Here is a 27,078-nt window from a genome sequence, read left to right as displayed (position 1 = left end):
ACAACAACTCATTGTAAACTATGAAATTCATCGCACTAGAAATGTGATTTCAAGCTCATTATATTCATGTGAAAATAATTTGCTGTAACTTTTATGTTTAAAAGAAAACTGTTGCAACGGGCCTCTTTGCAGATCAATGGGTCAATGAATTGATAACATCAGCTCAAAACATCCTTTGAACTGAATCCAAATTCCACCGCAGACAGGGTCCCATTAGTACAGCTGCCATATTGAGATTTTTTTCTTTAAAATAAGCCTTCTTGCAGATGGCATGGGTCAACAACATATCTAGAAAGCAGTTAGCACCTGTGATATCCATGTAAAAAATCGTAAACAATCATGTCCAGCAAATTATGATGACAGTGCAAAACTGTCCCAAATCGCCCCTTGGATTTTAACTTCCAATCTGGCATTAGTTGTAACTTAATGCCTATTCAGCAGACTCGCATCAGGGATGGGCAGAAAGTTTCTCCAAGGAAAGGCGAGCAGAGTTTTCAGGCATCCTTTGCTAATTTAGTTTCACATACGTACTTACATGAGAAGTCTAGAAACGTGTAGCAGCATCTTTTCAATTTGAAGTTTAAATACCTATTTGTTTTGCAGTAAGTTCCATTTGGCATTGTGAAACTGGGATTGGTTTACATGCTGAGCAGAAGTGATTGGTTTGCCTGCTATTCGATATAGTCGGAATGCGGGTAGTTTGCCTTTCGTGGGAATTTTTGTTACATATACAAAACTTGTTGGCCGAGGCTTGTGCACCTTCTTAGGAATGCCTCAGATCTGATCCGTAATTCATGAGGAATTTCCGGGTTGCCTTCACTTACAAGTCTGCCCACATGCACTAGAACCCAGATCTTCCAGATCAGTAGGTCACTGGCCAGTGCAAACCTATACAGTCAACATCAGAGGCTGCACATGTACCAAGAGGACCCAGAGTCTGAAGGGTCCCCAGGTCAGATCCTTCGAAAAGTTCCCAGGTGGAAAAGTACCCTGGTGTGCAGTCACTGAAAGTTCATGAGTGTTTCATTCATACCTTGTAACCAGATAGCTGTGAAAATGGAGCTACACAGGAAAAACAAACTCTCTGTAACAAACTTTGAGAGAAAAGGAGTAGGTCACCAGATCCAGTTGTTTAGAGTAGGAATCTAATGACAGACACAACGAAAAACACACTTATATTTCCATCAGTCATGAGCTGGCCTGTCGCGTCACCATTAAACCAAAAGTAATTCAGGCACTGTGCATGAATGCACAAGTCCAAATCTACACAGGGACAATTTTAATTTAATGTTCTTAAGATCATAACATACAGGAGCAGAATTAGGCCATTCAGCCCATCGATTCTGCACTGCCATTCAATCATGGCTGATCTATTTTTCCTTCTCAAACTCATTCTAATGCCTTCTCCCTGTAACCTATGAAACCCTATCTAATCAAGAACGTATCAACCTCCACTTTAAAAATACCCAATGACTTAACCTCTGCTGCCGCCTGTGGCAATGAATTCCACAGATTAACCAACCTCTGAGTAAAAATAATTCGTCCTCATCTCCATTCTTCAGGTATGTCTTTTTATTCTGAGGCTGTGCCCTCTGGTCCGAGACTCTCCCACAACTAGAAATATACTCTTCACATCCACACTATCTAAGCGTTTCATTATTCAATAGGTTTCAATGTGATTCCCCCATCATCCTTCTAAACTCCACCAAATAAAGGCCCAGAACCAAAACCTCCTCATATGTGAACCCAATCATCCATGTGATCTTTGATGTGCATGAAGCAGTGAATATACTGCCTGTTGTCAATCAGGCATGGATCACAATCTTTGTGAACTTTAGTTTAGTTTAGAGATACAGTTTAGAGATACAGCGCAGAAACAGGGCCTTTGGCTCGCTGAGTCTGCGCCGACCAGTGATCCCCATACAATGACACTATCCTACACACCAGGGACAATTTACAATTTTACCAAATCGAATTAACCTACAAACAAGTACATCTTTGGAGTGTGGAAGGAAACCGTAGTACCCAGGGAAAACCCACGCTGTCACGGGGAGAACGTACAAACTCCTTACAGACAGCACCCGTAGTTGGGATTGAACCTGGGTTTCTGGTGCTGTAAAGCAGCAACTTCTACCACTGTGCCTCCGTGCCGCTAAGCACTTTATACTTATCAACTGTAGTGAGACTGAGCTTCGAGTCAGTGATGGAATGGGGTTAGGTAAGTGGTAGCGTTGGCGATTTATGCAGCTAGGCAACTCCTTTACAGATTCACAATGGAAGTGTGCATGTAAAGGTTGAATGGTGGTGGTGTTGAGCAGTGGGGTTTGGTGGTAGGGAGTGGGTGTGTGGTGGAAGCCACTATCAGGTCTGTGCACCAGCATTGCTGAAATGAAACCCAAAACCAGCAGGGAGTCACACAGTGTGGCTTCCTCATTTTTAATCTTACTCACACAAGCTAATGTGTTACATAGGAGATTTGGAAATAGCCAGGTTGAAAGTAATACAAAAAATACAAGGAAAGAAAATGACCAATTTCATGATTCTAGTGACTTATGTAAATGGTTGATTAACTAAGGCAAGGGTAATTGGCAGCTTGACATTAGAAAGGCTCTCGCTGCACATTGTTTCAGGATTAAAAGCCACCAGGGAAAGGAAATTAAAAAGAGAAACTCAGCAACTCTTAATTCTTGCTGTCACCTTTTGATTATAGTTTAATTTAATCGTTTTTCTCTTGCCACATACAATGGGAAGCTGCCAAGGTAAACTTGCTAGTTCTGTGATGACATGGTCCAGCTGTTGATCCACTTATATAAATCAGCTCACCCTGAAGGGTCTTGACCTGGTACGTCACCCATTCCTTCTCTCCAGAGATGCTGCCTGTCCCGCTGAGTTACTCCAGCATTTTGTGTCTATCTTCACTGTATTCTGCAATCTCAGTTCTATTCAGGTTGACCTGGGTCAACATCTCTGCAACCAATCTTCCACAATATTGCCGTGTGTAGGAGCCATTTGTGTTTATTAGCTGTCTTAGCATATTATATTATTTTGTATCTTGCTGTATTATTTTTGGACACTTGGGGGTTGTCGTGAGATGAATATGGGCATATGGGCATATATGGACTGGGAGGAGCCAGAATTATAAGTATAATTGGGAACGCAGTGACATGATGCATCAGCCACGAAGGAGCCATGGCTAGATACAGTTCTTATCAAGTCTATGACGGGAGAAATACTATCTGTTTGTAACACTACTTCAATAAACAACTAATTAAACTGAAACGTCGTGAAGATCTTTCTGTTGCTGTTTGCGTCAAGAATGATTACTCCACTCCTTTCGTGAAGTAGTGACTAAAGGAGACGACTCGATGGAAAGGTTCGAAGTTGCCACTATACCATGTATTGTGTAATACTATTAACACCAAACTTATCAGTATTTTCCGTCCTTACTGGTCCAAGCAGAACTCAACCTTTATTGTTCTCTTTAATATTCTCGTGTTTACAGTCCAGCTAAGGGCAAATTCCACAAGCTACTGCCAGTGCGAGCCAGTTCATTGGAGGTATATGCCCTTCTTGTTTCCCTACTTCCCCAACAACTTAAAATCATATCATTTTTACTTTTTTCTTTTCCCACTTAGAGTCATAGAGTGATATTATGTGGAAACAGGCCCTTCAGCCCAACTTGCCCACACATGTCCCAGCTACACTAGTCGCACCTGCCGGCATTTGGTCAATATCCCTCCAAACCTGCCTGTCTAACTCTTTCTTAAATGTTGGGATAGTCCCTGCCTCAACTACCTCCTCTGGCAGCTTGTTCCATTTCATCCATCACTTCTAATGAAAAATCTTTGACCTGAATTATCAAGTTTGTTTTGTCTCTCTGCAGATGCTGCCTGATCTCTTGAGCAATTCTGGCATTTTCTGCATTTATTCCAGCATTAACAATATGGGGCCTGTGGGTGCACAATATGGTGAGAGATTGCATTTGCATTCTCTGGTTAATTTCTCTCCTCAACCTCTAATCCCCCCCCCCCCTCAAACCCCCCTACTTCACGAGAAAACTTCACGTTATCCTGACACTCCGTGTATAACAGTACCTGGTGATTGGGTGTGTGCACAAGTCACAGGTATGAATAAACAAAGCAGAGAGCTGTAAACCTTCCCATGAAATGACCAGGGCAAATCTATCAAGAGAGATGGAAGAAGACCATACAAAGTCTAAGGGGAGGCCTGATTGTAGAGTTTACATGAAGTTGGTTATGGTCATAAACCCACCACTCAGAGGGTGGTAGATATATGGATCGAGCCGCCAGAAAAGATAATTGAGGCAGGTGCTATAACAGCATTTAAAATACAGTTGGACAGGTATGTGGATAGGAAAGGTTTAGTGGGATATGGGCCAGACGTGGGTAAATGTGACTAGCTTGGACTGGGCGTCTAGGTGGGCATGGACGCATTGGGCCGAAGGGCCTGCTTTTGTGCTGTATGACTATATGATTCTGTGTAAAATGTAATCTATATTTTTACTGATATGACATTTCTGAAGTTACATCACACTATTAGGCAGGGGAACAGTTTTTTCTCCACATCCTATACCAGTTATGATGCATTACTCTGCAAAAATGATCTTTATTATCAAAGTAAATTAACTGGTGTAGCATCTAGAGTGGAGCTGGATAGCAGTAAATATTGAAAACTGCTTTTAGGTTTCCAACAACCCACAGATACTGCCATTTACAAATTCTGTCTGATGAGATATGGGAGAACACATGGTGCAAAGGGAACACAGTCATGCATTTGCTAGATGTAACCACCAGCAAAATAGATGTTGGTCCTTCACCCATCAAACACTGCCTTCAAACGAGTTGAGGGAATTATTTTTGACTTGGGATAGGGAGGTGCAAGGTTATGTTTCTTACTAGTGCGGTGAACATTCCATATCAGTTAATCAGAAGAAATGATTTATGAGTAATCTTATTTGGCCGGAGACAAGGAAAAATACTTTCCTCGTACTATAAGACAGCAGGCTTTGCAAGTAATATCCCATGAAAACAACTGACCTGCCAGTTGATGTTATGACAGGCACTCGGTGGTAGACAAACTAGACGTTAAATGTATTCAGGAAACTTGCTGCCAAATCAAGCATTAAGGTCAATCTGGAATTAATTCTATGTTTGACAATTGGATCATTTTTCAGATACTGTCATGTAAAGGTCAACTTCACGTGCATTCATCAAGGGGCCCCAATATAGGTGTCAATGGAAGTCTTGGGAAACCGTGCCAGTGGCTGGAATCACAAAGTTCACTGGTCATTTATCTCAGCTTTGGGACATTCCACAGGCAGTATCCTAGTCTGATCCTCCTCAGCTGTTTCATCATCAAATTTCTCCTTTTCATGGCGTAGAAGTGTGAATGTTCACTGATGATGGAACAGTATTCGGTTCCGTTTGCAACTCTTTAACTTGTTAAGCAGCCCATGCCTGCATCCAGTGAGGCTGAGATGACTTTCGGCATGCATTGTTTACAATTGGCAAATAATTTCGATGTCACAAGGGACATGCAATGACCATTTCTATCATGAAAGAATCCACCAGCTATTCTTGACGTTCAATGGCATTACTATTACCAGATCTCCCAAACACCAAACTTGCAGTGGTCACTGCTGATTAGAAACCAAACCAAAGAAGGCATTCTAAACATATGGCCAAAAGAGCAGGACATGTGCACTATGCTGACTAACTCACCTCTCTGCTTCCCAAAACATTGCCACCATAAAAAGCAGACAGGCATACGATGGAACACTTGCTGTTTGGCTGGATAAGTACAACTCCAACAACTTTCAAGAAGTTTGACATCACTCAGGAAAAACCAACTGTTCAATTGGAACCTCATCCACCATCTTAAAAGCCTCGACCTCCTGACCAACAGACCACAATCAGTGAGGATAGATATCAAATTATCCTCTACGATAATCCTCAACACTGGTGCAGCCAAATACCAATCCAACTCCAATTCATGTTACCTGCCCCACCAGAGGGGAGAGGACACTTGATCACTGCTAATCTTCAATCAAGAACGCATATCGCTCTGTTCCTCGGGCGGCTCTGGGTCTCTCCAATCATTGTTTAGTTCACCTTATTCCAACCTACATGCAGAAACTAAAATCTGCTAAACCTGTGGTCAGAACAACGAAAAGGTGGACAAGCGTGGGCATTGAAAAACTTCAGTCCTGCTTTGACTGCACTGATTGGAATGTGTTCAGAGAAGCAACCACAAGCCTCGATGAGTACACAGACACTATGACATCCTATGTCAGCTTTTTCGAGGACAGTTGGATTCCCACGAAGAGCCGGATCTGGTTCAAAAACAACAAGCCCTGGTTCACAGCAGAACTCAGACAGCTCCGCCAGTCAAAAGATGAGGCCTACAGGAACGGGGATACAGACCTCTACAGGCAGGCCAAGTACAAGTTGAGAAGAGGAATCAGAGCTGCCAAGGAAAGGTACTCTGAGAAGCTGAGGAGTAAGTTCTCAGCTAATGACTCCTCTTCAGTTTGGAAGGGCTTGCAAGAAATCACCAGGTACGAGGAAAACCCCACGCTCCTTGGGCAATCGTCAGCTGACCAATGACCTGAATGAGTTTTACTGCAGGTTCGAGAAACAGAAACATAACCCTGGGACCCCCCTCCCCCCACCCCCAATCACCACTTCACACGTAATCAAAGACTGACTCCAGTTTGCAAAGACTGGATCCGTCCCCACCCACTCCTCCCCAAGCCGCAATTCACACCTACTCAGAGACTGGCAACTGGCTGGAGTTTGCAAAGACTGGCATGTGAGGCTGGGAAAGCACATCTCGGACCCGCAGACCCTCAGCATAGGAGCACCGCAAGGCTGCTTATTCTCCCCTCTCCTTTACTCTCTCTACACCAACGATTGCACCTCCACAGACTCCTCTGTCAAGCTCCTCAAGTTTGCGGATGACTACCCTGATTGGACTGATCCAGGATGGGGAGGAATCTGCCTACAAATGGGAAGGGACACAGCTGGCATCCTGGTGCCATCGCAACAACCTGGAGCTCAATGCTCTCAAGAGAGTGGAACTAATTGTAGACTTTCGAAGAGATCCCCCTCTCCTCCCCCCACTCACCATCAACAACACCATAGTCACATCTGTGGAGTCATTTAAGTTCCTTGGAACCATCATCTCCAGGGACCTTAAATGGGGGGTCACAATCGACTCCACAGTCAAAAAGGCCCAACAGAGGATGTACTTCCTGCGGCAACTGAGGAAACACAATCTGCCACAGGCAATGATGGTCCAATTCTATACTGCCATCATTGAGTCCGTCCTCACCTTCTGCATCATGGTCTGGTTTGGCTCAGCCACCAAGCACGACATCCGGAGGCTGCAACGGATTGTTCGCACAGCTGAGAAGGTTGTTGGCTATAACCTTCCCCCCCCATTGACGAACTGTACACTGCAAGGGCCAGGAAGCGAGCGGGCAAGATCATCTCTGACCCCTCTCACCCTGGCCACAAACTCTTCGAAGCACTTCCCTCTGGAAGGCGACTGTCAAAGCAGCCACAGCCAGACATAAAAACAGCTTTTTTTCCACGAGTGATAGTTCTACTCAATAACCAAAGTCTGTAGTCTCTTTTCTTGCTCTGGTTTATTTTCACCCACATGTTTAGACCGTAATGGTGTATCCTTATTGTTTTGATGTGTTTATTGTTTTGATGTGTTTATGCTTTATTCTTAATTGTTAACTGTATGTTTGTGTTGTCATTTGTGAGCGGAGCACCAAGGCACATTCCTTGTATATGCATACTTGGCCAATAAACTTATTCATTCATTCATTCAACTCAATTTACAAATTTGCAGATGACACCGTCGTAGTGGATTGGATATCAGATAATGAAAAAACGGAGAACAAGAGGGAGATTGAGAATCGTGTAATATGGTGTTAAGACAACAACTTCTCCCTCAATGTCAGCATGGCAAAGGAGATTGTGATTGACTTCAGGGAGCGAAGAAGTACACAAACCCTTATATGCATTGATGGTACCAGAGTAGAAAAGGTTGAAAGCTTCAAATTCTTAGGAAAATAAATATCACTTGCAATTTGTCCTGGACCAGCCACATCGAACCACTGGCCAAGAAAGCACACCAACACCTCAACTTCCTCAAAAGGCTTAGGAAGTTCAGCATGTTCCCAACAACCCTCATCAACGTCTACAGATGTGCGGGAGAAAGCATTTTATTGGGATGAATCACAGCATGGTTTGGGAACAGCTCCATCCAAGACGGCAAGAAATTGCAGTGTTGTGGACGTAGCTCAGCCTTTCACACAAACCAACCCTTCCATTGACTCTTCACGTTACCTTGGCAAGCCACCAGCATAATCAAGGATGAGTCTCACTCTGGTCACTCCCTCTTCTCCCCTCTCCCGTCAGGCAAGAAGTATAGAAGTGTGAAAATGCACACCTCTGGATACAGCGACAGTTTCTCCCAGCTGTTATCAGGCAACTAAACCATCCTATCACCAACTAGTGAATAGTCCTGACCCACCATCTACCTCAATGGAGACCCTCGAAATATCTCTAGTCGGACTTTACCTTACACTACACATTATAATCTTTATCCTGTGTCTGTACACTGATTGATCGTAATCATATATAGCCTTTTCGCTGACTGGAAAGCACACAACAAACAGTTTTTCACCGTACCTCGTCCCACATAATAAACTAAAACTAAAATACATTCCCCCCTCAATTGATAATACCGCATTTTTATTGTGCACCATTGACTAGATGCACTGCAGCAATTGCATAGCCTTTTTGTGCAGCCATCTCCCAACCATAGACCTCAACTAACAATAAAGACAAGAGCAGCAGATGCATGGGAACATCACAACTGGCACAGCTTCCTATAGCATCATGTCCTGATAATACATTAAATGTCCTTATTTTGGGCTAGGTTCAATTCCTAGAACCATTTTCCTCACAACGCTGTGAAGGTACTTTCACCACAGGCACCGTAACAGTGCATTTATACTTTCCCCATCTCACCTTAAAATTATGCCCTCTAGTCTTTCATATTTCCACCATAGGAAAGAGGTTCTGGCTGCTTACCCTATCTATGCCTCTCATAATTTTATATAGTTCTAACAGGTCTCCGCTCAGCCTCCAACCCCCCAGAGAAAACAATCCTGGTTTGTCCATCCTCCAGATGGCATGGTGGCACAGTGGTAGAGTTGCTGCCTTACAGCGCCAGGGACCTGGGTTCGATCCTGATTAAGGGTGTTTGTCTGTACAGAGGTTGTACGTTTTTCTTTGGCATCTCTAGTTCCTTCCCACACTCCAAAGACGTACAGGTTTGTAGGTTAATTGGCTTGGTACAATTGTAAATTGTCCTTAGTGTGTGTAGGGTAGGGTTAATGTGCGGGGATCGCTGGCTGGTGCGTACACAGTGGGCCCATGGGCCTGTTTCTGTGATGTATCTCTAAACTAAACTAAACTCTCTTTAAAGATAATGCATTCTAATCCAAGCCATGTTGCTGAACCTTTCCTCATTCTCTCCAAAGCCACCCAATCCTTCCTATTGTGTGGCGGCCAAAACACCGAATGTGACCTAACCAAAAGCTTTCAACAGCTGCAACATGGCTTCCCAACATTTATACTCAATTCCTCACCAATGAAGATATGCCTTCTTTACCAGCCTGTCCACTTGCATTGCCACTTGAAAGGAGTAATAAACTTGAACGCCAAGATCCCCATGTACTTCGATGCTCCTAAGGGTCCTGCCATTTACATTATAGCATCCATAAACTGAATAAGAACAAGTAATTTTTAATTAAAACAAGCTACAAATGTAGAGTTGCTGGATCAGGGCCTTGGAGGAACATTGCGACGACAATCAAGTTATTTTAACTCTTTCTCACCACAGGAGAGTGATCTGAAAGAAAGATTGGGTTTACCTGTTGGGCGTGCGATATATTTGGTTGACGCTGGCCCCAGGTAGCCTGCTGGCTGAACTCCGATGAAGGGGTACTGAATGACGAACGGTGGACAGTATTTGCTCGCGAGGAACGTGATATACCCGTTCGGACTGATCTCCTCTTGCATACTGGAATGGAGGCTGAATTCTGCGGCTCGTCTGAAGAAGGCAGGGTCGTGTCTGATGCATTACGCCTCCGCCACATGTCCTGGTGCAAGCAGACCAAGGACCCCACTCGCCCCACAAACCATTAGGCTGCTCTTCTGTTAAGGTGTCGGCAATCTGACGCTTCATCCGGTTTTGCATCTTTAACAACAAAGTAAAAATAGAAAGCATCCTTGAGATAGAGTATCACATTTACGGATGATAACATGTAGGGTGTCAGGGGTTATGGGAAGAAGGTAGGAGAGTGGAGTTAAGAGGGAAGCATAGATCAGCCATGATTGTAATGGCGGAGTAGATTTGTTGGGCCGTATGGCCTAATTCTGGTCCTATAACTTATGAACATGTGATATTATGGCAGACTCCGCAACAGAGGAGGAATCAAAAATACCCCCCGACATTCCCCTACTTACTTCCCCCCCCCCAACAACTTGTGACTGAACTTCAGTCAACCTAGCAATGGTTTCTTCACCCCTTCCCCAGATGTCACCGATCCATTTTCTCCAGAGATACTGCCTGACCTGCTAAGTTTCTCCAGCATTTTGTGTCTGTCTTTCGAGGAGTCGACCAGCCTTTCCATATAAATGCAGATATTGCATAGTTCCATTCTACCATTCCAACGTTCACATGCTTACTACTGTTTCCTTTTCTAATTATTATTTAAAAATTCACATCCTGGTACTGTTTCCACAAGAACACCTATTCACCCTCTTGCATACAGAGAAGTTTCTCCCAGTCTCGAAGTAGAGAAAATTATGACCGAACTTTTAGACGGTGGCATGTAGGTTTGGCACTTGTCCAAGTATTGCATTGCATATCAATGCATTGTGAGGACTTCTGCCTTAATGCATTAGAATCTCTTCATGTTTCTTCAGGTCATCTTAAACATGCATTTGCGAGACAACAATCCAGTGACTTGCAGATAAGTTTTTTTGCAAATTTAGCTTATTGAAACCTCTCCCAATCCTTATACCAGGGCTTTTTTTAAATTCCTTGGTTCTAATAAAGAGATTTTAGTTTCTTTGGTCCCACCTCATAGTCCAATGCTTTATATTGTTGACGTTAATTTAGCAAACATCAACTGGGTTTGAACTCTTTGCAGAAATAAGAATGGTCAAAACCAGATAAGATATACGTCTGAAGAAGGGTCTCGACCTGAAACATCACCCATTCCTTCTCTCCAGAGATGCTGCCTGACCATTCGAGTTACTCCAACATTTTGTGTCTATCTTCGGTTTAAACCAGCATCTGCAGTTCTTTCCGACACATAAGATATACAAAAGGTGATTTAACCAGTGATATGTACAGGATAAACTCATGCCAAGTTCCACCAGAACTCCAAACCCAGTTTGGTTCCTAATTCAGGATTGCTTCCATTTAAAAAAAATCCATTCCTCTCTTTAAATCTTCTGTTGCCTCACCCTTAATAGCCCTGCAATATTTTCCAACCTCCAATCACCATTCAGCGACACAACCTTCTGCTTCAGCCAAGTTCCCTTGGCAAGATGGCGTTCAATTGTCCACATCCTAAACTCTGGAATTCTCTGCATAAACCACTCATTTTCTCTTTCTCTGCTGTTATAATAACCTCCACTTTGATCAACATCTGCTCCCCACTCTTACAGCTCATTGAGTAGCTTGGTATCAAAGTCTGACCAATAACCCCTCCAGTACATGCCCGAGGACATTTTACATCATTAAAAGTTGTATAATAAAAGTTGCTAATAGAATATACATTTTTGTATTTTGCATGTTGTAGCCCTGCTTATAAAACTAGTTGCTTTATGTTCTCATATAAATGACAATAGACATCTTTACTCCATGACTAAAGGAAAATAATTGCATATCTTCTACAAAATAAAAAGATAGTTTACAATGTGTTTTATAGTTCAATACAAATCGCTGGCAAAGGAGAAGAGAAAGTTTGACAAGAGGCACTATGTATCCAGAACATTTCTAGCACTTCAGCAGAAGTTGCCCACACCATTCTGTTCAGAGGTTATCGACTTGAAAAAAAATTGGGCTTTCTCTCGAAACTTGTTTGCTGACCGGCTGAGTATTTTCAGAATTTTCTGTTTTAATTTCAGATTTCCAGCTTTTGAAAATTTTGCTCGAGTCTTTTACCCAGGGTAGGAGAATCAAGAACCAGAGAACAGAGGTTTAAGGTGACAGGGAAAATATTCAAAAGGAACCCGAGGGGCAACATTTCATTCAAGCAATTTTCACTCACAAAAATAGCTTTTTATCACAGCAATTCAGTCAGCTAATTTCCCATATGACTGCAAATTATTTTTTCATAAATCAACTCAGTACAATGTATGTGCAAAATCATCTACAAGACATATTTGATTGGGTGCATGGAATAAGCTGCCAGAGGAAGTGATTTAGTTTTTTAGAGATACAGCGCGGAAACAGGCCCTTCGGCCCACCGGGTCCGCGCCGACCAGCAATCCCCGCACATTAACACTATCCTACACACTTGGGACAATTGTTTACATTTACCAAGCCAATTAACCTACAAACCTGTACGTCTTTGGAGTGTGGGAGGAAACCGAAGATCTCGGAGAAAACCCACGCAGGTCACGGGGAGAACGTACAAACTCCGTACAGACAGCACCCGTAGTCGGGATTGAACCCAGGTCTCCGGCGCTGCATTCACTGTAAGGCAGCAACTCTACCGCTGTGCCACCGTGCCGCCCGTGGTTGAGGCAGGTACTGTAACAATATTTAAAAGACACTTGGACAGGTACAGGGATAGGAAAGGTTTAGAGGGATATGGGCTGAACACAGGCAAATGGACTAGCTTCAATGGGGCATCTTGGACAGCATGGATGAGTTGGGCCGAAGGGACTGTTTCCATGCTGTATGGCTCTATTGTAATTATCTCTCCATTGTTACTCAAACTTGCATGTGTTGTGCAGGCTTCAAATAATAGACAATAGACAATAGACAATAGACAATAGGTGCAGGAGTAGGCCATTCAGCCCTTCGAGCCAGCACCGCCATTCAATGCGATCATGGCTGATCACTCTCAATCAGTACCCCGTTCCTGCCTTCTCCCCATACCCCCTCACTCCGCTATCCTTAAGAGCTCTATCCAGCTCTCTCTTGAAAGCATCCAACGAACTGGCCTCCATTGCCTTCTGAGGCAGAGAATTCCACACCTTCACCACTCTCTGACTGAAAAGGTTCTTCCTCATCTCCGTTCTAAATGGCCTACCCCTTATTCTTAAACTGTGGCCCCTTGTTCTGGACTCCCCCAACATTGGGAACATGTTTCCTGCCTCTAATGTGTCCAATCCCCTAATTATCTTATATGTTTCAATAAGATCCCCCCTCATCCTTCTAAATTCCAGTGTATCCAAGCCTAATTGCTCCAGCCTTTCAACATACGACAGTCCCGCCATTCCAGGAATCAACCTAGTGAACCTACGCTGCACGCCCTCAATAGCAAGAATATCCTTCCTCAAATTTGGAGACCAAAACTGCACACAGTACTCCAGGTGCGGTCTCACCAGGGCCCGGTACAACTGTAGAAGGACCTCTTTGCTCCTATACTCAACTCCTCTTGTTACGAAGGCCAACATTCCATTGGCTTTCTTCACTGCCTGCTGTACCTGTATGCTTCCTTTCAGTGACTGATGCACTAGGACACCCAGATCTCATTGAACATCCCCTCTTCCTAACATGACACCATTCAGATAATAATCTGCCTTTCTATTCTTACTTCCAAAGTGAATAACCTCACACTTATCTACATTAAACTGCATCTGCCATGTATCCGCCCACTCACACAACCTGTCCAAGTCACCCTGCAGCCTTATTGCATCTTCCTCACAATTCACACTACCCCCCAGCTTAGTATCATCTGCAAATTTGCTAATGGTACTTTTAATCCCTTCATCTAAGTCATTAATGTATATCGTAAATAGCTGGGGTCCCAGCACCGAACCTTGCGGTACCCCACTGGTCACTGCCTGCCATTCCGAAAGGGACCCATTTATCCCCACTCTTTGCTTTGTCTGTCAACCAATTTTCTATCCATGTCAGTACCCTACCCCCAATACCATGTGCTCTAATTTTGCCCACTAATCTCCTATGTGGGACCTTGTTGAAGGCTTTCTGAAAGTCGAGGTACACCACATCCACTGACTCTCCCCTGTCAATTTTCCTAGTTACATCCTCAAAAAATTCCAGTAGATTTGTCAAGCATGATTTTCCCTTCGTAAATCCATGCTGACTTGGAATGATCCTGTTACTGCTATCCAAATGCTCAGCAATTTCGTCTTTTATAATTGACTCCAGCATCTTCCCCACCACTGATGTCAGACTAACTGGTCTATAATTACCCGTTTTCTCTCTCCCTCCTTTCTTAAAAAGTGGGATAACATTTGCTAGCCTCCAATCCACAGGAACTGATCCTGAATCTATAGAACATTGAAAAATGATCTCCAATGCTTCCACTATTTCTAGAGCCACCTCCTTAAGTACCCTGGGATGCAGACCATCAGGCCCTGGGGATTTATCAGCCTTCAGTCCCATCAGTCTACCCAAAACCATTTCCTGCCTAATGTGGATTTCCTTCAGTTCCTCCATCACCCTAGGTTCTCCGGCCCCTAGAATATTTGGGAGATTGTGTGTATCCTCCTCAGTAAACACAGATCCAAAGTAACGGTTTAACTCGTCTGCCATTTCTTTGTTCCCCATAATAAATTCCCCTGCTTCTGTCTTCAAGGGACCCACATTTGCCTTGACTATTTTTTTCCTCTTCACGTACCTAAAAAAACTTTTGCTATCCTCCTTTATATTATTGGCTAGTTTACCCTCGTACCTCATCTTTTCTCCCCGTATTGCCTTTTTAGTTAACTTTTGTTGCTCTTTAAAAGAGTCCCAATCCTCTGTCTTCCCACTCTTCTTTGCTATGTTATACTTCCTCTCCTTAATTTTTATGCTGTCCTTGACTTCCCTCGTCAGCCACAGGTGTCTCTTACTCCCCTTAGAGTCTTTCCGCCTCTTTGGGATAAATTGATCCTGCAACCTCTGCATTATTCCCAGGAATACCTGCCATTGCTGTTCTACCGTCTTCCCTGCTAGGGCCTCCTTCCAGTCAATTTTGGCCAGCTCCTGCCTCATGCCTCTGTAATCCCCTTTGCTATACTGTAATACCGACACTTCCGATTTTCCCTTCTGCCTTTCCATTTGCAGAGTAAAACTTATCATGTTGTGATCACTGCCTCCTAATGGCTCTTTTACCTCTAGTCCCCTTATCAGATCAGGATCATTACACAACACTAAATCCAGAATTGCCTTCTCCCTGGTAGGCTCCATTACAAGCTGTTCTAAGAATCCATCTCGAAGGCACTCTACAAACTCTCTTTCCTGGGGTCCATTTCCAACCTGATTTTCCCAGTCTACCTGCATGTTGAAATCTCCCATAACCACCGTAGCATTACATTTGTGACACGCCAATTTTATCTCCTGATTCAACTTGCACCCTATGTCGAGGCTACTGTTTGGGGGCCTATAGATAACTCCCATTAGGGTCTTTTTACCCTTACAATTCCTCATTTCTATCCATACTGATTCAACATCTCCTGATTCTATGTCACCCCTTGCAAGGGAATGAATATCATTCCTTACCAGCAGAGCAACCCCACCACCTCTGCCCACCTGTCTGTCTTTTCTATACGTTGACTACCCCTGAATATTCAGTTCCCAGCCCTGGTCCTCTTGTAGCCATGTCTCAGTGATCCCTACAACATCATACTTGCCCATGACTAACTGAGCCTCAAGCTCATCCACTTTATTTTTTATACTACGCGCATTTAAGTACAACATTTTAACTTCTGTATTTACCTCCTCTCTCACATCGGTCACAAATGGTCCTGCCCTTAATCTCTTTTCCCCTTTAGAACTTCTGTTCCCATTCTTCCGAGAGTCTTCTGCAATATCTCCTGTATTCCCTTTAACCTCATCTTCATATCCCAATTTGTTAACCCCTCCCAGGGTACTTAAGGAGGTGGCTCTAGAAATAGTGGAAGCATTGGAGATCATTTTTCAATGTTCTATAGATTCAGGATCAGCTCCTGTGGATTGGAGGCTAGCAAATGTTATCCCACTTTTCAAGAAAGGAGGGAGAGAGAAAACGGGTAATTATAGACCAGTTAGTCTGACATCAGTGGTGGGGAAGATGCTGGAGTCAATTATAAAAGACGAAATTGCTGAGCATTTGGATAAAAAGATAATCTAAGGTTCATCTAATTATAAGTACAAGTGCAAATAGATTTCTGCTCACCAATACCTACAACCATGGATCATGAAAATGGATAACAGGCAAAGCCTGTTCAACACAAGAAGGCAATATCTCAGATCAATATTAGAAATTATTAATGGTCAATTATTTCAACTAAACAGAAGAGATAAATTGAAAGCAAAATGCCAGATATTTTGAGTCAGGGAGATGTTTTCCGACATTTGCTGGTTAGCCCAAAGATACCAGATGGCTCCCTCAGTGTTGTTCTATTGTCAACCCAGGCAGGCCCATGTACATAACCAAAGTTGAACAGGGGGCTCTCCCATTGTTATCCTGAGCCCACAGACCTCTCTTTTGTCAACCCAGGTGCTGCCCGATATCAGCTTGGGGACATGACCAGCATTCCTCCAATGTTGATGGAAGCTCCCACAGCACTGGCCCAATGTCAATTCAGGGGCTCCCCAAGATCAACCTGGGAGCACCATCCCAAGGTCAACCTGAAGGCTTCCAAGGCACTATCCCAAGGTCAAACCAGGGGCTTCATCGAAGGTCAACTCAGGAGCTTTTGGGGCAGCTCTGGTCTGGGCTGACAATAGACAATAGACAATAGGTGCAGGAGCAGGCCATTCGGCCCTTCGAGCCAGCACCATCATTCAATGTGATCATGGCTGATCATTCTCAATCAGTACCCCGTTCCCCGTTGAAAAACATTTTTCAATCTCTTACCTCGACGAAGATGCGATTTTTTTCCATATCATATATCCATCCCCACTGCGGTCTAACATCGTGGAGTTGGCGGCCTTTCCTGGAGACCGACGGGCGCTCCAAGCCACAGGAGTCTGAGGGACTTTAACATTACGGAGCATGCGATCCCTTTGCTGGGGATCGAAGTTCCAACCGCGGGGCCTGTGGACTTTAACACCGTGAAGCCCGCGGTCTCTGGTACGAAGAGGCCGATTCTGGAGCTCCATGCCACGGAGAGAATTTCAACTGCCCTGCTGCGGGAGTTTCGAACACCCTCACTGCGGATGATTTGACTGCCCCGACCATGGGAGAACAAAGAGGTTGAACTTTATTGCCTTCCATCACAGTGATGAATGTGGAATCCACTGTGATGGATGTTTATGTTAACTTTTATGTGGTTGTTTGTCTTGTTGCTTTTCACCTAGTATGGTTGTATGGTAACTCAAATTTCACTGTACCTTAACTGGAGCATGTGACAATAAACTGACCTTGAAACCTTGAAACCTTGAAGATAAAGTTCTGGAGGATGCGAGCAAGGAAGAAGCTGAACCAACAACTGATATTACAGAAGGAAATATTACAGATGCCAGAGATATGAAATGATAACAGTAAATTTGAGAAATCTCATCATCCAGCAAATCAGAAAATTTAACACTGGGCAAACCAACAGCAGATTGCTTCAGCTCATTACTTCAAACTGCAGCCTGTAGCAATTCTTAACATACACTACAAGATACCCATTGATCAGCAAGAGATATTACTTCTGAGGAACTACTGAGATGTGCAGCATGATACTGCCCACATATTAAAGCAGTGCAGTACCTTTGTCAAACAACATTAAATAAGGAGCGGCACAGTGTCGTAACAGCAGAACTGCTGCCTTACAGCGCCAGAGACCAGAGTTTGATCCTCACTACGGTATTTGTATATTCTCCCTGTACAAAAACCGTGGGTTTTCTCCGGGTACACCAATTTAATCTCACACTCCAAAGAAGTACAGGTTTGTAGGTTAATTGGCTTTGGTAAAAAAAATTGTAAAGTGTGTGGGATAGTGCTATCGTATGGCGAGATCGCAGGTCAGCGCTGACTCTGTGGGCCGAAGAGACTGCTTCTGCACTGCTTCTATAAAGTCTAAAGTTTAAATTGTCAAGATACACACATTTATGTTTTATTCTATCAGTTCCGGAACTCTACAATTCTCTACAGACAGAAATCAATCATTCATCTCGGAGATGTTGCGAAGGGAATATTTTCAGCAGTTTTCGCTTTGAAAGGGTTGTCAATTAGGGGCAGGAGCAGGTCATCCGTCTCCTCTGTCATATATCTGGCTCAAGATTATCCTACCTCAACACCATTTTCCTGCACTATCACCATAACCTTCGATTCCTTTAACATTCAGAAATCTATCAATCTCTATCGTGACTGAACTCACTTGCTGGACCTTCACCATCTCCTGGGACAACACGATTCACAACCCTCTAAATCAGGGGCCTCCAAACTTTTCAGCATGAGGGCCATATTATATATTTGGCACATTTTTGTGGGCCGTAGGAAAAAATATAGAAATGTCAGTTTTATAAATTTAATGGACTCAAAAAAGAACTTAATTAAAACAAATGGAAGAAATTCAAAACAAAACTTGTAGCCATCAATCAAGGTTAACCAACAAAATCATAAAGTTTTATGCAACCACATTAATGGGAAGGATGGAACTGCTTTGTTGATTTCAAAATTGAGGATCCAAATTTGAGGAGCCAATTAATTATGAGGCATAAGGCTTTATCATTTGCTTGCACAAAAAAGTAATTTGTGCCCCATTCTTCATTAAACAAACAACACTCACTGTCCACTTTTTTTTTTCCTTCCATAACTGAAAAGTATAGGGATAAAATTTATATCTGAAAAATCAGAAGACGTAAAATTTTGATGTACTGGGTGTTTCAAAAGATGTAAATTTTTAATGTACAGGATGTTTCAAAAGGAGCAATTTTTTAATGTGTTCAGAGAGCTTATTAGAGAAAACCATGCGACCGCAGACATAGACCTGGCAGTGGTCACTCTTGTTTGACGCCTCAATCACTTCACTCAAGTGAATAATCCATTACAAATTCTATTTTAACTCAAAGATAATATTTTAACACGTTCCATTCAGGTTTGATTAGGTTAGTTTAGATTAGGTTAGGTTGGATTAGATTAAGAAAGGTTAAACTAGGTTGAGTTACATTAGGTTTATATCGCAATAAAAAAATTATTTTCAATTTTTTAAAAGAGCTCGAAATATTGGAATATAGATACCGTAGGTATACAATTATTTATAAAAAAGAAAAAATACCGTGACCACCAGTGGGCATGCAGACTCGTATGATATAATTGCGGAATGACCACGTGTGTCACCGTCGCAGTGACTCACGGGTGGGCACTCCGTCTGCTAAGAAATCATTTAAATTTATAATTAAGTCAGCAGCTGCATACAAGCCCACAACTTGATAGCCTACCTGACGTGTAAGTTGGGAAACTGTCGAGATCGGCCATGAAGACTGGAGAACCGAGGAGGAGGGAGCCGCTGGAGATGACGGACACGATGAGTGGGCCAGTAGGAGAGGGGTAATGCCTCCAGCGCCTGCAAGGTCGGCTGCAGAAGGCGTTTCCCCCGGGTCACAGAGGCGGTCGGTCGGGCGAGGAGAGGGACGTCGATCGACGAGCTGAGCCAGTCGAGGGTGACGGAGGAGGCCCTGCAGCAGCCTGGGGCTCGCCTGGATCGGGAGCCGCTCCAGTACATCCAGCGCATGGACCAGACTTTGGACTTTTTGTAAACGGCGCTAAAATATGGTGGTGACTCGTGCATGTGTGATCTGCACTAAAAAAAATCCACTGTGCAGTGCGCACATGACAATAAACCACCATTCACATAGGCCGCTAAAAAAAAAATTCCCACACTACCACACAACCCGCAGCACGGAATGTGCTTGCTGCGGGCCAGATAAAATCTCGTGGCGGGCCACAGTTTGGAGACCGCTGTTCTAAATGAAGATATTTTCCTCCTCTCAGTCTGAATATTGAGTTAGGGTAAGCATTCTCTTAGCGTGATGTTTACAAAGCCCCACGAGAACTCCATGAATTTCAATGAAATCTCTTCTGGTTCCTTTCAACACGATGGGTCAAATATGCATTGTGAGCAGTTTTGGGCCCCATATCTGAGGAAGGATGTGCTGCATTGGAGAGGGTCCAGAGGAGGTTTACGAGAATGATCCCAGAAATGATTGGGTTAACATAAGATAAGCGTTTGACTGCACTGGGACTGTACTCGCTGGAGTTTTCAAAAATGAGGGGGGGATCTCATTGAAAATTACCAAACAGTGAAAGGCCTGGATAGAGTGGATGTTTCCACTAATGGGAAAGTCTGGGAACAGAGGCCACAGCCTCAGAATAAAGAATGTACCTTTAGAACGGAAAGGAGGAGGAATTTCTTTAGTCAGGGCGTGATGAATGTGTGAAATTCAATGCCACAGAAGACTGTGGAGGCCAAATCAATGGATAATTTAAGGCGGAGAGTGATAGATCCTTGATTAGTACAGGTGTCAGAGGTTATGGGGAGATTGCTGGAGAATGGGGTTCAGAGCAAAAGATAAATTAGCCATGATTGAATGGCGGAGTAGACTTAATGGGCCGAATGGCCTGATTTTGCTCCTATAACTTATGAATATGATCAATTTCTCTCGCTTGGTAAATCCACCATCCCACCAACCATTTTGTAATCTTCACTGCACTCTCTAGCCAGCAAGTACATCACTTCATTGTTAAGGAGGCTAAAATTGTATACTGTACTCCAGATGCAGAATTATTAAGCTCCATACAATTGCTATAATACTTTCTTACTCTTGTATTCATATTGTCCATAACAAAGTCACAGCATAATTGGTTCCAGATCAACCCCGCACTTCATTGACCTGTGGAATATTTTTCTTCACCCATCAATCCTCAACCTGATTTTAAAAACATGGGCAGAACTTCAATCTTGCACCAATATCTCTGGCCTTGTTTCATCAAGAACATTTCAAAAAGCCACATAAAATGAGTTTTTTAAAAAAGACACCTAGCCATGTTGCCTAGCCATGTCGCCTAGACAGTCTGCTGGAGTAACTCAGCCGGTCAGGCCTCATCTCTGGAGAACATGGCTAGGCGACATTTTGGGTCAAGTCCCTTCTTCAGACTGTCACTTAGTCGTGTTCTACTGAGATGCCGCTTGACCTGCTGAGTTACTCCAGCACTTGGTGTCTTTTTATGTAAACCAACATCAGCAGTTCCTTTTGTCTAAAATTAAGCATAGGGTGATTTACTCAACAGTATATTCAGAAATAACTGCTTCTATTGTATAAAGCAGACCTTCACACTGACCACACATGCAGCAATTGGCATTGAATGTTATCCTCAATTGGCCTTTCTACCTCTACTTCAACTCTTATTCAAAACCCCTGTAGTTTTCCCACACCAGATCCCCCAGAATCCTTACCTGTAACCACTAACACCATTCGAGCAACAGTCAAATGCTTGGCTTCACTCTTGACCCACCTTGGCTTTCTATATATGTATTGCCAGCATCTGGGTATCATCAGCAAAGCCAGGAGTTCTACCCATTCCCAACTGCTTCCTGAACAGGGTGGCTTGCTGAGCTGGTTTACAATGAACCACGTCGGTAGGACACAATGGGCACAATGGGCACAATGGGCACAATGGGCGAGGGTGGCACATCTCCTTCTCTTAAAAATTGATATTGAATTAAATGCTTTGTCATGAGATTGGGATAAATAAATGTGCACCCCGATTTTTAATAATCACTTGAATATAAATTCCCCAGAGCCAAGGTAGAATTTGAACAATGCCAACTCTAACCAATTGATGATTAGCCCCAGTTTAGATTGCAACTTCTATTGTTCCAATATCAGTCCCAAACACTGTATCATAACCTTGAGTTCTTCCAGCCATACTGTAGATTCTTCTTAATCATCATGTCCTGCTATCTACAAATGTCCTTCCAAATCCTTGTCAATGACTCCTGTGGCCTCTCTTTAGCTGTTACAGGATGTTCTCCTTAGTGTCCACTACTTTGTTTGCCTAGCCACTTTGACTGGTTTGACAGAGGAAGAACTCTATCTAAATGTTACCATAGTCGCAAAGTTAATGCTTGCTGAAGAAACTCACCAATCTGTTCGTATTTCCAGAAACAATCCCAGCATCGCTCCGTAAACTGAAAATTGTTCCAGTTGCGATCAACCTATAAGAATAAAGAATAATAACTGTCAAGGTTTCTTGGTCGGGTTTGAGAAAGAGCAGAGGAGAATAAAGGAGCAAGCTGCAGTAGAAGACGGGATTAGTGTATGATGAATGTAAATAGGTTCATGATGGTTGGTTCCATTGGCCTTGTGACCTATTTCTGTGCTGCGTGATTGTATGAAGCCAGGACTTGACAGGAGTTGACCAAGGTGGGAAGGTTTATTACATATACAAGATACTATTAGGCTTAAATATGGCTTAAATATGGTCATTTTAGTGCAAACCTTCCATGTTTGATTTAGTATCAACAAAGAAACTAAGTGGTAAAATTAGCAGCATATTACATATCACATATTTAATGTAATGAGAAAAGTAACACAATTATGCTGATTTACTCGAGTAACGAGGTGAAGATCCTTGGAAGTTGAGCCAGTTCAGTATTGCGTTATGAAGAGAAATGTATTTTATTTTATTCCAAAGGGACCTCCCACATCAGCTCCTGCTTGTAAATATGACCGGATATGTTGATTTCCCTTGCAATTATCATGCATGTTAGATAATACATCGGGAGATGCATTCAGCAAAACGCTAAGTGCTGGAGTAACTCAGCTTCCTTTCGGGAATGGTTGCATGTTCATTCCCTCCACCAATGCGACCTAGCCTACTAAGTTACTCCAGTACTTTGTGCTTTGTAGCCAGACATAAAAACAGCTTTTTTCCCCATGAGTGATAGTTCTACTCAATAACCAAAGTCTGTAGTCTCTTTTCTGCTCTGGTTTATTTTCACCCATATGTTTAAACCATAATGGTGTATACTTATTGTTTTGATGTGTTTATGCTTTATTCTTAATTGTTAAAACTTTTTCAGTCAGAGAGTTGTGAATCTGTGGAATTCTCTGCCTCAGAAGGCAGTGGAGGCCAATTCTCTGAATGCATTCAAGAGAGAGCTGGATAGAGCTCTTAAGGATAGTGGAGTCAGGGGGTATGGGGAGAAGGCAGGAACGGGGTACTGATTGAGAATGATCAGCCATGATCACATTGAATGGCAGTGCTGGCTCGAAGGGCTGAATGGCCTCCTCCTGCACCTATTGTCTATTGTTAACTGTATGTTTGTTTATTTGTGAGCGGAGCACCAAGGCACATTCCTTGTATATGCATACTTGGCCAATAAACTTATTCATTCATTCATTCTGTTCAAGATTCCAACATCTGCAGGTTGGTGTCTCTTCAGTTTGTTCAGTTTCTTCAAAGCTTAATACATTATCAGAGCATCATCCCTGCAGAGTCCATAACCCAACACCCGTCAAGAATCTAATCCTGCCTTAAAAATATCCATTGACTGCCTCCACAGCCTTCTGAAGCAATGAATTCCAGATTCACCACCCTCTGTCTAAAGAAACTCCTCCTCACACTATGTTAACCCACTCATTCATGAGATCATTCTCGTAAACCTCCTCTGGACCTTCTCCAGTGCCAGCACATCCTTCCTCAGATATGGGGCCCAAAATTGCTCACAATACTCCAAATGTGCCTTATAAAGCCTCAGTAGTACATCCCTGCTTTTATACTCTCGTCCTCTCAAAATAAATCCTAGCTTTGCATTTGTCTTGCTTACTGGCGATTCGACTTACAAATTAACTTTTTGGGAATTCTGCACCAGCACTCCCAAGTACCTTTGCATGTCTGATTTCTGAATTCTCTCCCCATTTAAAAAAATAGTTAATGCCTTTATTCCTACTACCAAAATGCACGATTCCACACTTTTCTAAACTATATTCCATCTGCCACTTCTCTGCACACTCTCCCAACCTGTCCAAGTTCTCTGCAGAGCCCCTGCTTTCTCTACACTATCTGCCCCTCCACCTATCTTCGTATCATCTGCAAACTTGGCCACAAAGCCTTCAATCCCCGCATCCGCATCCAACGTGAAGAGTAGCAGCCCCAGCACCGACCCCTGCGGAACTCTGCTATTCACGGGCAGCCAACCAAAAAAAGCCTCCTTTATTGCCACTTTTTGCCTTCTGCCATCCAGCCAACCTGCTATCCATGCTGGTATCTCCCCTTTGATACCATGGACTTTCATCTTCTTTACCAGCTTTACCAAAGGCTTTCTGAAAATCTAGGTAGACAACATCCACTGACTCTCCTTTGTCTGTCCTGCTATTTACTTCCTCAAAGAATTCCAACAGATTCGTCAGTCAAGATCTCCCCTTCACAACACCATGCTGACTTTGGCCTATTTGATCATGAACCTCTATGTTCTTAGTACTCAGAAACTTCATTCTTTATATTGGGACTCTAAACTTCTCATCCAATATCCTGTGAATTCAATGAAATTTTACTTTCTTTATCTGTTCACTATAAATTTAAATTGCTTTGTCGTTACTTAATCCTCACCATTTAAAAAAAATAAAAACGAAGATAGTGGATATTCGTTTGAGAAATAGTATATTGTGTTTTGGCAATGATGAGCAAGGAATTTGCAAGAATTTAGCAACACTGTGAGGGTCTGGTTAGCTTTGGTAACACTTGAGAGTAGTCCTGGTACTTGCCAGCAATGGGGAAGGGCAATGCAAGGTTAAGCAGAATTGGACAGAAGACTAGTGGTTCATTAGCCACAGATTAATTGATGATCCTATGAATCTGCCATGATAACTGCCGTGATTTACAACAACAAGATGCAGATATAGAGACTGATAAATAACCGAATGAATGCTGGGAACAATGATCAATTGAATTAAAGATTCAAGGGGGGGGCAGGGGGGTCTCATTGAAACTTGCTGAACAATGAAAGGCCTGAAGGGGGGATGTGGAGAGGATGTTTCCACTAGTGGGAGAGTCTAGGACCAGAGGCCACAGCCTCAGACTAAAAGGACATATCTTTAGAAAGATGAGAAGGAGGAATTTCTTTGGCTAGAGGGTAGTGAATCTGTGCAATTTATTAGACAATAGACAATAGGTGCAGGAGTAGGCCTTTCGGCCCTTCGAGCCAGCACCACCATTCAATGTGATCATGGCTGATCATTCTCAATCAGTACCCCGTTCCTGCCTTCTCCCCATACCCCCTGACTCCGCTATCCTTAAGAGCTCTATCTAGCTCTCTCTTGAATGCATTCAGAGACTTGGCCTCCACTGCCTTCTGAGGCAGTGAATTCCACAGATTTACAACTCTCTGACTGAGAAGGTTTTTCCTCGTCTCCATTCTAAATGGCCTACCCCTTATTCTTAAACTGTGGCTCCTGGTTCTGGACTCCCCCAACATTGGGAACATGTTTCCTGCCTCTAATGTGTCCAACCCCTTAATAATCTTATATGTTTCGATAAGATCCCCTCTCATCCTTCTAAATTCAGTGTATACAAGCCTAGCCGCTCAAGTCTTTCAACATAAGACAGTCCCGCCATTCCGGGAATTAACCTAGTAAACCTACGCTGCACGCCCTCAATAGTAAGAATATCCTTCCTCAAATTTGGAGACCAAAATTGCACACAGTACTCCAGGTGCGGTCTCACTAGGGCCCTGTACAACTGCAGAAGGACCTCTTTGCTCCTATACTCAACTCCTCTTGTTATGAAGGCCAACATTCCATTGGCTTTCTTCACTGCCTGCTGTACCTGCATGCTTCCTTTCAGTGACTGATGCACTAGGACACCCAGATCTCGTTGTACGTCCCCTTTTCCTAACTTGACACCATTCAAATAATAATCTCCCTTCTTATTCTTACCACCAAAGTGAATAACTTCACACTTATCCACATTAAACTGCATCTGCCATGCATCCGCCCACTCACACAACCTGTCCAAGTCACCCAGCAACCTCATAGCATCTTCCTCACAGCTCACACTACCACCCAGCTTTGTATCATCTGCAAATTTGCTAATTTAACTTTTACTCCCTTCATCCAAGTCATTAATGGCTGTGGAGATCGTCTCTGGGGATTTTTAAAGAGGAGATGATAGGTTCTTGATTAGTTAAGGTGTCAAAAGTTACGGGAAGAAGACAGGAGGATGGGGTTGAGAAGGAAAAACAGATCAGCCATGATTGAATGGCGGAGTAGCCCCAATGGGTCATATGGCCTAATTCTGTTCCTTTGGCTTTATAGTCTTACAGTCATACAGTGTAAAAACAGGCCCTTTGGCCCAACCTGCCCACACCGACTAACATGTCCCATCTACACTAGTCCCATCTGCCTGTGTTTGACCCATATCCCTCTAAACTTGTCCTACCTATTTACCTGTCCAAATGTTATTAAAAGTTAAAAATGGCTGCATGTCATTTATCCCCCTTGAGCTACAGTCAGCATCGTGCCAAAGCCGCAACAGAGAGCAGATAGAAGCTGGTGGAAACGTAGGGACGGTGTAGTAAATAATCACTCACCTGATCAGCCACTCTGCTGCGTGCCACATTGTCTGGATGGTGGTTCAGACTGTACACCATCAGCCAGCCCGCAGTACGTGGCAAACCCTGCCAACCATTAAAAACAGTGACATGTCTTTTTGTGAATACATTCGTATGATTGCAAGCAAGCATGTAATGGCTATTAAAAGTCACTCAGAACTTTCACGGAGATTGTGCAGATTATCTACGAGAGCTTGGCAGGAAGTCAGCAGAGCCCGCAGTGAAATTCTTCTTTACAAGATCCTAAGGGGCAATT

The 27,078-nt window shown here is 43.2% G+C and overlaps 1 protein-coding gene across 1 annotated transcript in view; it reads right to left on the bottom strand.

Moving 5' to 3' along the window:
- Positions 1 to 26,861, bottom strand: part of LOC144596021 (thrombospondin type-1 domain-containing protein 4-like) — a 385,693-nt gene extending 358,832 nt beyond the window's left edge. Inside the window, exons 1-3 of the mRNA XM_078404084.1 lie at positions 26,802 to 26,861; positions 22,355 to 22,427; positions 9,977 to 10,302 (exon numbers count right to left, since the gene is read on the bottom strand). Coding sequence (XP_078260210.1) covers positions 9,977 to 10,302; positions 22,355 to 22,427; positions 26,802 to 26,830 — 428 coding nt within the window. The 5' untranslated portion in view covers positions 26,831 to 26,861. The remainder of the gene's footprint in view (positions 1 to 9,976; positions 10,303 to 22,354; positions 22,428 to 26,801) is intronic.
- Between the last annotated feature and the right edge of the window lie 217 nt (positions 26,862 to 27,078).

Source organism: Rhinoraja longicauda, chromosome 1 (genome assembly GCF_053455715.1).
Source record: "Rhinoraja longicauda isolate Sanriku21f chromosome 1, sRhiLon1.1, whole genome shotgun sequence".
NCBI lineage: Eukaryota > Metazoa > Chordata > Chondrichthyes > Rajiformes > Arhynchobatidae > Rhinoraja > Rhinoraja longicauda.
The sequence above is the reverse complement of the archived record's forward strand: the minus strand, read 5'-3'. Positions and strand labels throughout refer to the sequence as shown.